The sequence below is a fragment of the Taudactylus pleione genome, unplaced genomic scaffold (assembly GCF_031769625.1).
Source record: "Taudactylus pleione unplaced genomic scaffold, aTauple2 ptg000609l, whole genome shotgun sequence".
In the NCBI taxonomy this organism is placed as follows: domain Eukaryota; kingdom Metazoa; phylum Chordata; class Amphibia; order Anura; family Myobatrachidae; genus Taudactylus; species Taudactylus pleione.
The window spans coordinates 351,585-365,345 of record NW_028285011.1 but is presented as its reverse complement, the minus strand read 5'-3'; the positions used below and the strand labels follow the sequence as shown (position 1 = coordinate 365,345).

The following is a 13,761-nucleotide window of genomic DNA, read 5'->3' as shown; positions in this document are numbered from 1 at the left end:
GCTTCTCCAGTGGAATACCGGGACTGTGGAGGACTTAATAAAAGACCCCAGAAAAAAAAAAGGGTTAACACACTGAAGTTTCCAGACTCCTTCCTCTGACGATAGGAAGGGGGAGCCAATTACCATGTCATTCAGTATGATCCGCACTTCTAAGCCTGATGGCAACAGCAGCACATGGCTCCATTGTTCTCCACCAATGTCAATGGGGAAAGGGGAGAGCCCATAGAGGGCGCAAACTGCAATCAAAAGGTAGCTCTGGGACCAAAGTATCCTCTGCCCACTGAGTTACTCAGGAAGCTTGAGTCTACACACACAAAAATTATGAATTCATAAAAAAGTATATTTGGCTGCTGCGATAGGTGGGAATATGAAAGTGGGAAAACCTAACAGGTTAGAAGGATTTAATAAACCCAAGGGCCAAGTATCCTCCCTATTGAATGATCGAGTAATTACATTCCTACCAGAATTTAAAAGCTTTGAGAATAAGATTGAGGGAGGAGATTTTACAGGATCTTTAATAATTTAAAATTTCTGCAGAATTACCCATTCACGATTAAACTGGAAGGGTTTTGAGATATACCGTATGCAGTAGGTTTTTTTTATGGTAGGTTAAAAACTGAAGATAGATTGGAGCACACTGGATGGAGAGAAATGTAAGGATGCCAACGTCACAAATACAAAAGACAAAATAAAAACTCGAGCACAACACCACTATTCTATTGATTAGCCTACTTCCCAAACTAAAACCTCTAGTAGGGGAGAAGAGGAAAAAATATAAAAAAATCCGTGATGTAGACACAAATTTTAAACTGAAAATTGACCAGGTAAAACTGATATTAATCTTGCATCATGGAAACCCATAGCTTAAAGTCGACTTTCCATAAATGTGCTGCGGAAACAAAAAAAACACGACAAAAAAATAAAATAAAAAGTGTTCAACACCCAAGTTAAACTGTGTTACTGCACATTAAAGCCAAAGTAGACGAGGAATCAACATACGTTACTCCAGGATGAATGCTTGGAACCAATTCCATTTCGGATAACAGTCCTGTCCAGTGTGACTGCTGTGGGAAATCTACAATCACATCTTTTCCATTGGCGCTGAAAGCTATCCACAAAGAATTAAAAATAAAAAAAAATAAAAAAAATTATTGTACATATTGTGACAGAATATTTTCACAGCTGTGACTGCACAACTAATGGAAAACTGTATGCATCTTTCACTCATGGCCACGATATGCATCACGGTGGCAGGCCCATAAGTTTCATTCTCCTCCTCGGATGTCCACTTGATCAGACTTTACATTCCAATCCACCTTTGCATTGCCACCATCTATTGTCCCCCTGGCCCAGTCTCCAAATTTCTTGATAACTTCTCCGCCTGTCTACTCCCTCTTCTCTGACCTCCCCTCTCATATCCTTGGGGAATTTATCATCACGATCGACAATCACTCCAACCATGCTACCTCCAAACTACTCTCCCTCTCCTCATTTGGCCTCCCCCCAATGGATCGCCTTTTCCTCTTACATCCATGATCACTCCCTTGACCTGGTATTCTCTTGTCTCTATACTCTTTTAGACTTCAACTCCCCTCTCCACCTCAGATGCCTTGACCAAACAGTCTTCTTCTAGGGCTATGCCCTCACTACTGCTCTTGACTCTTCAGCCCCAGCTGTTACCATCAATCTTCAACTGTTCCCTCCCAAAACTGTCACTCTGCTCTGAACAGTTTCCACCAGAAGTGCTCTCGCGCTGCTAAGTGCCTCTGGGGGAAGTTGCTTTCTCACACAGAGTTTATCCTCTCATCCTATAGCACTGCTCTCACTTGCTAAATAATCCTACTTCAATGGCCTCATCTACTCCCAGGCCTCCATTTCTTGCCAGCTCTTTGCTACCTCCAGCTCCCCACACTCCACCTCTCCTTCCAGCCTCCCTCATTGAACTTGATTTTGCAACCAACTTCATCTACAAAATAGAGTCCAACTGCCATGACCTATTATTGCTTTAGGCCCCTCCTCACCTATCTTTCTCTCCACACTCCCACTTCAATTCTGTCCTTGGTGCTCTCTCATTCTACATGTCTTCACACACAGAGTTCTATTTCTATGGTGATACCACAAAAATGTACCTCATCCTGAACCTCTCCTCATATCACCTCCTGTCTGTCAGCCATCTTATCTTGAATGGCAAAGCACTTCCTGAAACTAGATCTCCAAATGTACTCATCAACTTTCCTCTAGCCAAGACTCCCTCTACTATCACTCTCTCCCTCTCTATTGACCTGGTCTCACTCTCCTCTGTAGCCAGAGTCTACTTTTTCCATCTCAACCAGCACACAGTTAATTTCACAATCCCGCCATTTACATTTCAGCAATATTGCCAGTCTGGTTATTGCTAGAAAGGCTAATCAATACTCATTTATGCTCTCATAATTTCACGTGTTTACTGTAATCTGCTCCTCTATGGTGTTCCTAACCTGTATACAAGTCCTCTGCAGTCTGTCCTCAACTCTGCTGCCGCCTCATACTCCTCTCTTGGTGCTCTATTTCTGCTGCCCCTTTCTGCCAGTCACTAAATTGGCTCCGTATACCACTCAGAATTAAACTCCTCTCTCAGCTACATCTCCAGCTTCTTTTTCACATACTCCCATCAGCCCTCTTCAGGGAGAAGGTGAGGATGAAATCATTAGGTTGATCAAAACGACCCACTCATATTCACGATTTATTCCAAGTTGTTCCTTATGTCTGGAATGCCCTCCCTCGCTCCATTAAACTTTCAATTCAGCCTCACAGGGTTCAAATGTGCCCTTAAAACTCACTTTAGCATTGCATCTTACCACCCCTCCTCCTAATGCTGTAGTCTCTGCCCTCTTCTATCTATTGTGTACACCTATATCCCCTATAGATTGTAAACCCATGAAAATGGACCCTAAATTGGAATGGACAGTAGCAGTGAATTAAATATAAATGAAAGAATGCTATTATTTATGAAAGAAAAAAAAAACAACATCCTTGGTGATAATTAAACAAAAAATTAATAGCAGCAGCTTGTTTCAAAATAATCAGTGAATTTTGAAAAAGCCTCTATTTAGGGGTGAAACTAGTCAGAGGACCTGCACCATGCTATTATTGGATATCTGAGCTGCTGGTTTTATTCTAAAAAAAACTTTCCCCGATGTGCGTCCGGAGCTCAATATATAGCGGCGCTGGCTGCACCACTTGTCCATCTGGGCTGAAAGTGCTGTGGCAGTGAGCACCAACCTAAAAGATCAGCTCGCCTAGTGGAAACCCAACTACATGTTGGACCTGGGAATGCATTACTTTAGCCGGACCTTCTGGTAAAATGATCAGCTTCCTTTATTTATTGGGTCCATGACCGTTTACATACTCTTGGCACTAGGAGGCTCTTTCGATTTCCATAAAATGCATTGAAATAATTGGGACTAACTATAGAAACAGCTCATATTATATTATTCTCTTCCTAGGGGATATATGTGACCCAGATTATCATCAAGTTCAAAATAAGGATTTATATTTAATTAAATACTGTATATTTGTATCAAATCTGATGTTTTACTTTGCATTGGTGTGTCTTGACCATTCCTTATTCTGTCATCAGTATTTAATAATTTTTCATGGATTAATGGATATTTTGTATTGATTAGCGTAGTTTCACTTTTTTGTGTTGGTTTTATTTATGAAGACTAATTTTATTGCCAATCATTTCCAGCCCTTTGTTGATAGTACCTGGTGGACAGTAGTGTAATTAAACATATCCAGGCATGGCAGAGTAAGCATAAAGGGTACAATTGACTATATATGGTATATGAGATGACAGCTTGCACTACAAAAATGAGGAACATACCCCTTAACTTAAAAACACTTGTGATGACTTGTGTTGAAACAATTTAACACAAGTCTTCACTAAAATCTGAAAATATTTGACTCCCTATCCAAACTAAAATAATACAAAAAGCAATGAGTCTGGGGATATGAGAATAATTATATAGTAATATTCTAAAAGGCTCAAACAAATTACTTATGATCTAGAAACATACCTTTCACAACACCCACACTTCTGTGAGTTACTGATCCCCATTTATATTTTGGCGTTGTAACTGAGGCCTTCACTCTCACTTTGTCACCAATTTTGATATGTGAATGGGAACTCTGGGGCGGAAAACCTATGGATTTCAGTAACATCAGTTCATTATCTTCTCTTCTTCATGCTACATCCAGCAACAACTATAGCAAAGGAGGAAGACTCACCCAACAACTCCACATGAATGTATCGAACCCAGTAGGTGCCACCTTTTTGCTGCCAGTCGCACTGAACATTCAGGTCATGAAGTCCATCACGGTCCAACTTAATGACTTTCCCTACATCACCCTCACAAACTTCTTCATATGTCCGACAACAACGCACCATCATGCCAACCTTAAAACAAACAAACAAAAAAAAAGACCATCAACGAGCTCTATTTTTCACTGTGTGTGTCACTGCAAACTAGGGAGGTCTCTTAGGAACCTAAAAAAAAATGGAATTAATGAAGGAGCATCACAAAGATCTGATAAACCAATTAGAAAGCCAGATATGTTAGGGGGTGGAAAGAAAAAAAGTTTTTGTACTCAAGTGAAACTTTTTTTTTTCTCCTTCATCCACTAGGGGACACTGGAGTTCAAGACAGTGGGGTATAGACGGTGGTAGAGCAGAGCCTGGCACTTTAAATAATTCTGAAGTGTGACTGGCTCCTCCCCCTCTATGCCCCATCAGCCCCAGTTTTTAGAATGTGCCTGAGAGAGCCGGTCACATAGGGCTGAGCTCCAGCCCACACTTAGTATTTTTTCTTTTATTTCAACTTTATTTTAATTTCTAGCTTTCACAAAGCATTGAGGACAGGCTGACAGAGTACTGCGTCTGTCAGCCTGCTACATGGAGGCATCAGGAGACCCGCCTCCACTAAAAAGAGTGTGTGTCGGAGTCCCAGGCACCCTGGCAGTAGCTCAGGGAGGACACGCCACAGCTTAATATAGAGGCTGTGTCCGTGCTTCCGAATGCCTAGCCGCAGCCCTGATGCCAGCAGTGGTAAGTATAGCTCTGTTCCCCTTATGGGGAACGGAGTTTAATCTGCGGCCCCTCTGCCCCCTCCCAGGCTCAGGTGGTATATACTGTAGTATAACCCCTCCTGGAATCCTGTTATAACGCCGCTAGCGTTGTTACAAGGGGCGGATACATGTACAGGGAGACTGTTCAGACAGTCTGTAATGTTGCTGCCTAGCAGCATGCCTGATCCCTGCACGATGAGCGCTGTCTTACTTTATAGAGCCTGACAGCGCTCTGTTTGCTGCTCTCATGAGAGCCGAATCCTCCCTCTGCTATATCCCCACGGGGAGGGAGCCTGCCGCGACCCGCTACTCCCATAAGGGAGTCTACATTGCGCAGCAGCGCGGCTGTTCCCTGCCGCGCTGGCGCTTGAAGAAGCACTGGGCTTCTGCAGGGGGAGGAGCACAGCCGCCGGAGAGCGATGCTGTTATTCACAGCGCTCTCGGCTGCTGGTTGCGGCGCCGGAGATTGCACCGGCGCTGGCTACAATTGGCCGCATGGCGGGGCTTAGGGAGCTGCTCAGTGCGGCTGTTCCCTGCCGCGCTGGTGCTTGTAGAAGCGCTGGCTTCTGCACACAGCCGCCGGAGAGCGAGGCTGTTATTCACAGCGCTCTCGGCTACTGGTTGCGGCGCCGGTGCTTGTATGAAGATGCACCGGCGCTGGCTATTACGTTCCCGCTCCCCCACTCGCATTATGCCTGCTATACCAGCCATTGTTTGCACCCCGCCCGCTTATTGATAAGGGGCGGAGTCTAGTCCATGCTGGCGTGCACAGATGCCGCCATTACCTCCAGCGAGTATTCTAAAACAGCATATGCACCTGCCTTAAAAGGAGCCGGGGCTTATTGCCAGCATCTCCTGCATCCTCACTCTGGAGTTCTGTGGGGGGTGCAACCCTTAACAGGGTTGTGGGTTTTATTCCCAGTACGTCCCTAACTGTTTGGAGTTTGTATGTTCTCCCTGTGCTTGCATATGGCCTCTTCCGTTTTTTTCTTTACTTAAACCTACAGCACCTGGTCTTATTAGGTTTAACGGCACAACTGTGGAGTTTGTAATTTAACCTGCAGTCTTTATATAGATTCTGGCTCTGCCTCATCTCTGTTATATTGCACGTCGGTAGTTACCCTACGGAACTGGGTAGTGTACTGGTTTAATATTATATTTAAAAAAAAAAAAAAATGAAGCACAGGGAGGAACATGCCACAGGCTAATATAGAGGTTGTGTCCACGCCACTTTGCCCACCACATATCTATCAGCGCCTACGGCCACACGCCCGATCTCGTCTGATCTTGGACGCTAAGCAGCGCCAGGCCTGGTTAGTACTTGGATGGGAGACCGCCTGGGTATACCAGGTGCGGCAGGCTTATTACATTGAACATCTGGGGCAAATATGCTTGATGTGTAACAGAATAATGCAGTGTGTTTCTTCCATCTATAGCTGCCAGAGATCACTCTGCCTAAATGTGTATAGTATGCATAGTCGGGCCACTGTTCTGGCTGCTGCCAGAAATTACGGTTATTGCATATCTTTAACTCAAGGTTACAAAAAGGGTGCGTCCCATCCTCAGGCTTATGCCTCACATTGGCTCACCTTAACAATGAGCCGTACTCTTCTCATGCATAAGAAGGGCACATATGTGGCTGCACATATGTTAAATCTCAACAGCCTTCGGTGCTTACCTTAGAAGGTATGCATCTGTGCATCTATATGGATTTATATCTTATTTATTCCCTTCGGCAGCACACACAACACGAAGTAGTAACATATGGCCGTTGTGGTGGTTGGCATTGCTGTCTCGCATCACTGAGGTCATCTTTTGATTTCCATCATCTGGAGCCAGAAGGGCACACCTGATAAGGCGAGTACACCGGTAACGGAAGGGTCCCAGGATGGCAATCAGTCTGGGAAAGTACGTTGCTAACATTTCCTGTCCCAACGCCGTAGCAGAATGACAGCCACGCGCGGCACATGAGCAGTCTCCCTGCGTGGAGGTAAGCCACATGTATGTATATACTTGTATTTTAAACTAAACCCGGCGTTAAGACCTGGGGCTCAGTTCCTTCCATGGCTCTAACTATTGCCCATGTTATATTTTTCAAATTATATCGTCACCTACTAATCTTGTATGTAGGTACGCGTAGGCATGTGGGGATTTGTGTGTGTAATATATATATATATATATATGTGTGTATATATATATATATATATATTTTGCTTCTTATCCTTACCATTAAAGCAGGGGTAGGATATGTTCTTCTCAGTTTTATGTCTGATACCTAGCATATTTAAAGAGGATGCTGCGACGAGAGGCTGGACTCTCCTGATCCGGTAGTTTGTTCTATAACTCCGCTTAACACCATCTCTCCCTAGGGATTGGGTGGTGTGTGTGTATATGTATATAATTATGGATATGTGTAGGTATGCCTATACTTCCACAATCATTAAGGTACATATTATTCCACGTCTGGAAAGCTGCCAGGGTTTACCAGAAGCTGTCTGTTATACATATTATATGGTGGCTCTATAGACTAGAGTCATGTTCTGCAGCTTACATAGGATAGTCACAGGCTCCTACGGCATTGCTTCTAGTATGGACTCTATACATGTCCTGGGGCCTTCCTGTATGTCCACACATGTATATGTACTTACACCCGCCTCGGGTTATAGTCCTGTTTCCATCAGTCTATATCTACGGCGTCCACTTCGGGGGACCTATTAATTACAACTACACTCTAGGGCGCACTTAGTAACCAACTTGTAAGACACTAGGAATGCAGTGTGTGTATATATAGATATAGCATGCTGATCTCCTATTGCGGGATATATATATGTGTGTATATGTATGTAGCGTGCTGATCTCCTGGTGCAGGAGTTTGACAACTGACTTACTATGTCGGTACTAACTCTTCCTTTCAAAGAGTTTGCCTTTTCATTCAGCTATGTTTATGTGTGTGTATGTGTATATATACTGATATATTCCCGTTCCTTGTATGAATTTTCCTAATAATTGGAGAAATCTGTTTTTGGCCCTGTCTGGCGTTATCACTACATATATATATCTCTTCTTACTTGGGATAATTAACGCATTCTATGTCTATGTACAGGTACCTTTCCCAGTATCGATTCTGGTACTTTATATTATTGTCTTGTCGCATATCTCAATAAAATGGGTATCTGATGGTCCCTTGGGTACATTTCCTATCAGTACATAGAGAATCCAGGATCTATTCCATCCTCATGGCTTATTAGTTAATTTACATGAGGCCTAGGGCCACCCGCCGATATAGGCAGGGTCTGGCCTGAGTTGTATCAGATTGTGGGCGTAATACACACTTCACCATTATAAGTGTTAATGTAAGGATACACTAGCAGACCGTTTTTGGGGTATGTGTAATCTCTATATGAATACATATCCCTAATGGAACAGGCTCAGGTATAGCGTCCTGTTGTACGGCCTTCTTGTCTCCACTAACAATTTGCTAGTTTCTACAGTATTTTCTTCTGCAGCATCTCCAGACTGAAGTCCGTGCTGTAGAGCATTGATCTTTGCCCACTGAGGCTACTCTCTGTACCTGTCGTGGTGGGTTGCTGTGAGATGAATAAGGTCAGTGACATTCTACATAGCGTCCAGAGGGTTTCTGGTCGCTCACAGGTAAGCGGGCTTACCCCACTAATGCCTCGGAAGATGCTTCCTTTTCATGCATCCTGACATAGCTGTTATTCTATCTTACGCACCCTAGCTGCTGTACTAGCAGCCTTCAGTTCTTTTAAATCAGTTGGCTGTACACTTTAGAGCTTTCCTGGTATGTAGGTGCATAGTTGTAACATTGAGATTTGTGACCCTATTCTACTGGAATCTGTTGGGTTTATGGACTGAAGCGCATCTATGGGCTAATGCACATTTTTACTATAAAGTGTGACAGTCTCTATGTTCCATACAGAGGGCCTGGTTAGTTTCCTGTTCAGTATCTGTTGATAAATTCAGCACACTGACAGGTACCTGAATGGTACCTTCATAGTTGTCCTAGTGCTTTAGCCTTTGCGGATGGGATACTTCCCTATATTGGTAACTCTCCCTGGGTGGAGGTGGCATCCGTGCTCTTTTTCTGCTAAGGGTATCCTGGGTGTTTTCATACTATGTTCAGGCCAGTAGTTGGTACTGATTACACTCTACCATCATGTAGGAAGTTGTCTGCTGTTTGACAGGAGGGGTGGTACTGCCGTCTGACCCACTGGAAGGAATTGTAGTCTCAATCCTCTCGTATCCATCTCATGCCCAGTGGGATCGCCACTCGTTGACAACTTCTATGGTCTAAACCTTACACTGGTTACCAACCCTTTAGTAGTTGGACCTCGAGAATGGTTCAGGGCGACTGTTAGGTCGTGACTCTTGCCTCCTTGTTTGCTTGGTTAGGAGTCTGTGGACGGGTTCAGCTCCGTCTCTGTATATTGGTATCATTATACTTTTATCTATATGATTGATGTCCCGCAGTGCTGGGATTCTGCTGTCTGAGACTGTTGCAGCTTCCTGTAGTTGTCACTGGTACGGTTTTCTCGAGTTTTGTTCTCATGTTACTGCCATTCTATGGATTCTAGTTGGGGTTTTTCTGCTCCCAGCGTTCTTGCTTGGTCTGTTTTTGGCTGAGCTTACGGTGTTCTGATGCTTCTCATCTGCGGCTACTCTCTAGCCGTATTCCATTGAATTTACGCTGTAAGTTGTGGAATGTCTGTGACTGTTCAGCAAGGAGCTCTGATTGTCTCCTGGCTCTACGACATGCCTCCAGTCTTGGGTTGTCTCTGTTTCGGTTGGCCGAAAGGTCGGCAAGTTCTCCGCGCTTCCCACCCGGGAGGTTGGCTTTGGGACGTCCCCACTGTCTTGAACTCCAGTGTCCCCTAGTGGATGAAGGAGAAAACAGGATTTTGGTACTTACCGATAAATCCCTTTCTCCGATTCCACAGGGGACACTGGACGCCCGCCCAGCGCTGCGTTCCTGCCGTTTTGTTGGGTCCTTATCTAGTTGTGTGACTGCATGTGTTCCCTGCAGTGGGTTCCTCTGTTCTCCTTCAGTCGGTATTGTTCCGTTCTGTGGTCTTCTCCTTACCGTCTCCTCTCGGGCTCAGTTCTTAAAACTGGGGCTGATGGGGCATAGAGGGGGAGGAGCCAGTCACACTTCAGAATTATTTAAAGTGCCAGGCTCTGCTCTACCACCGTCTATACCCCACTGTCTTGAACTCCAGTGTCCCCTGTGGAATCGGAGAAAGGGATTTATCGGTAAGTACCAAAATCCTGTTTTCGAGTCCATTGAACTACACTACAGCTGGTGTATAGAGTGCATGGCAAGAACTTGGCACTTTCAAGCTTACTTCGAAAAGATCATCCCCCCTTCCCTCTCTATACCCCCATTAGGTATCTGGGACTTTAGTATTTATCTAACAAACCTGAAAAAGGACTTAACCAGAACATGGAGAGGAGAGAACAACAATCTCAAATGAGAACAATAATCCTAACAAGAACAACAGTTAAGAAACAAAATAAATGAAAAACAACAAATAATAACAAGGAGTGTAAAGGGATGGAGTCAAGTCTCATACTGGACACTGGGCTTAACGCAAGTTAAAAAAAATAAAAATCTTTTTTCTTTTCACTCATGATGAAACACTGGGGAGGGTACACCCAGTAGCTGTGGTGTGCTGCATCTTACAGTAATTAAAAAAAAAAAAAAAAAAAAAAGGCATCTTCAAATTAGTAAAGTTGTGACCCAGAGATAAGGTGGTCAACCATGACCCCCTTCACTAGTCCAGTACTACCTTAATTACCCGAATGCCTTCTCTAACTCTTTGAGCACCTGCAGAAGAAACACTCGTGGAGGAAAAATTAGAGATCAGAGGAAATTCCAGGAAAATACATGACTTCTACTAGGAATGCCTTCGGGTGCCGTTACCTGGAGCACCATAGCACAACCCAAAGTTCCATCATGTCAACCTCTACGTGACCCCAAATGCCCACAATCTGTTTGCCGGGGTGAAGGTACAGTCTGCTGAGAAAATCTGCTTCCCAGTTTCCAATCCCATAAATGAAAACTGTTGCAACTGCTGGGAAAGTTTGCTTTACCAATGGCATTAACCTGCTGATCTCTTATGGTCAAAGCACATCTAGTGGCCTCTTTACAATTTAGGTAAACCACCCCTGTAGCACTGTGTGTATGGTTGATAGCACTTTGTTGAACAAAATGGTGCACTCTGACTAGACCACTGAAAACCACTCTGAATCTAGAGCTATAGACGCAGAAACTAGGAGCCAAGATCAGCATCCAGTTGCAGATGGCACATAAGAGCAAACAAAGCCTCCAACAACAAATTGGGTTATAGAGGTGGAGGAGCTTGAGTCATCGCATATTATACCCAAGAGCTCTAGAGCACACTATATATGAAAAAATATCAGAAAATTACACAATTCAATCTACTGGACATAAAGATCAAATTATTAAAAAGAGCAAAACATACCTGAATGTTCTCTCTCACATATACTGCATAATCATCATTGCTTAGGAAGTCTGCTCTTTTCTTATAAGTCTGACTTTCGGTTACAACTGCACCATTCGACTGTAAATATAAATTAGATAAGTCACTTTTACAAACACAGAATAAAGGCATAATTTATCTTGCAGAAACACACTTGTGGAGAAACACTTTGTTAACGTTGCTCAGTCTACAGGATACATTAAAAAAAAAAAACTGCTTAGTTCACACATTACATAAATAGTAGTATACAGCATTATATTATCTACAGAATTTTTAATATACATTTATCATCAAATGTTGTGAAACTTAAACTATACATATACACCATGGGTATGTGTGATCCCATTTTGTTTTCAAATGTTTTGATGCTGACAAAATTGGCCAAGATAGTATAATCTAGAAAAGCTTTATTGAAATCTGGATTTAAAAAGTATACATTTTTTTTTAATTATTCTCCATTTAGCAGTTCTCAGTATTACTTACTTACAATAGGTGTGTCTCTCTAGCTCGCTCAGTCTACAAAAACACATGCATACACACAAAGGACAACACAGGGAACGGTGTGCGCTCTGGCTGCACAGCAAGAACATTTGTTGTTCGGATTTGTCATTTAAATTTGTTTATGCAAACATTTTAGGGAGAACTTCTACTTTTGTGTACCTAAAGCACAGATTAACCTCAACCAGAAGACATAAATGACAGTCACCGATATGTAGAAAAGGAAACACAAAAACAATATAGTTGAACAAAGTATGGAAGGTGCAATATTCTCCCATTGCTGCTGACATACAAAAAGTTGTCCAGTATAAAGTATCTCACCGAACATCATTGTTCTGATTATCAAAATTGTATACAGACAGCAACTGAGTAATAGCTGTACACTCAGCATTTCTTTGCACGTTTCTAGTGGCAATTTATTCAAGCCTAAGGACACAGTGCTATAATTGAGAACAGGGCAGCGGGATGCTTACTAACAGCAGTATCATCTACACCTTTGTCAAAACTATAAAGTTAGGAAAGAGCACAGTATATGTTTAACACTTCAATCTCCACTACCACTTCAGCCACTAGCAATGCTTTAAGTGCAAGATCGCATGCACCATTTTCTCTTTCATCCTTTCTGGGGTGACACTGCCATACCTTGGGTGTAGAGTGCGTCAAACCAGAACAAAACCAAACTCCCCGACACTGCACCTATTTGACTTATCGATGTGCCTGAACCTGCTGAACTTTTGGAGTCAATAAAGGATCAGTTGCCGGTTAGCTAAATGCACTGACACATGGATTTAGTCACTGAAGATTCAGTGGAGCATTAAGTAGGTCTAATCCTCTCGTTGATAGCCAGCAATGGACTGCGCTGGTGATTTAAAATCGACTTCGTCTATCAGATCACTGCAGGCCATTGATTCAGTCTACATGGCAAGCTGCACACAATTGGCACACGACAGACTGTCAATTCCACAATTTTACATGGCATATTACACAAGTGTAAAAAGTCACAGATGAAGTCTCACAATGCTAAGACCTAGAACTATCCACCCTCTATGAAATAATGCATAAGAGGAATAAGCAAGTATAACATACACAAAGAAAATTAACAACTAAAACAGAAACAATATCAAAGAAAGCAAAGCGGACAAATACTATACAAAATGCCACCTAAGCTACAATAAATTCCTGCAGCTGTGAACACAGATAAAAGCAGGAGCTGCAAGTAGGGTCTTTTATGAGTCTGGAAAGAGACAGGGAGGATGTACCAATCTGCTCAATGTCTAGCATGATTGATATATGGAAGGAAAAGTTAACACAAGTGTTCTAAGGTGCAAATGTCATGAAGGTGACTCCATATCTAAGTGTTTAAAGTCCCCCATAGGAAGGTAAAAACACACTTCATGGGCACATATAAACTGATCCTGTTGGCTCTTTAGGGGGTGATGTGACAGAGGGAAAGCTCTAGATAGAACAAGTTTAGTTTGATGAGCTAGCTCACAAAATGCTCTCTACATTCCATGGTTGGCCATGTCACCCTCAAGAGGAGTGAAAGAGACAGGATTTTCCAAACTGAAACATGAATATGTAATACATTTACAGTTCAAAGCAGATGAAGCACCAAACTGCTAAGCTGTTCCTCAAA

The 13,761-nt window shown here is 42.9% G+C and overlaps 1 protein-coding gene across 5 annotated transcripts in view; it reads right to left on the bottom strand.

Moving 5' to 3' along the window:
* HERC2 (HECT and RLD domain containing E3 ubiquitin protein ligase 2) overlaps positions 1-13,761 on the bottom strand; it is a 268,507-nt gene that overhangs the window by 92,554 nt on the left and 162,192 nt on the right. For all 5 annotated transcript variants that reach the window (XM_088454087.1, XM_088454088.1, XM_088454089.1 and 2 more), the window contains exons 48-51: positions 11,610-11,708; positions 4,270-4,438; positions 4,059-4,184; positions 1,000-1,108 (exon numbers count right to left, since the gene is read on the bottom strand). In XM_088454087.1, the coding sequence (XP_088310213.1) occupies positions 1,000-1,108; positions 4,059-4,184; positions 4,270-4,438; positions 11,610-11,708 (503 nt within the window). The remainder of the gene's footprint in view (positions 1-999; positions 1,109-4,058; positions 4,185-4,269; positions 4,439-11,609; positions 11,709-13,761) is intronic.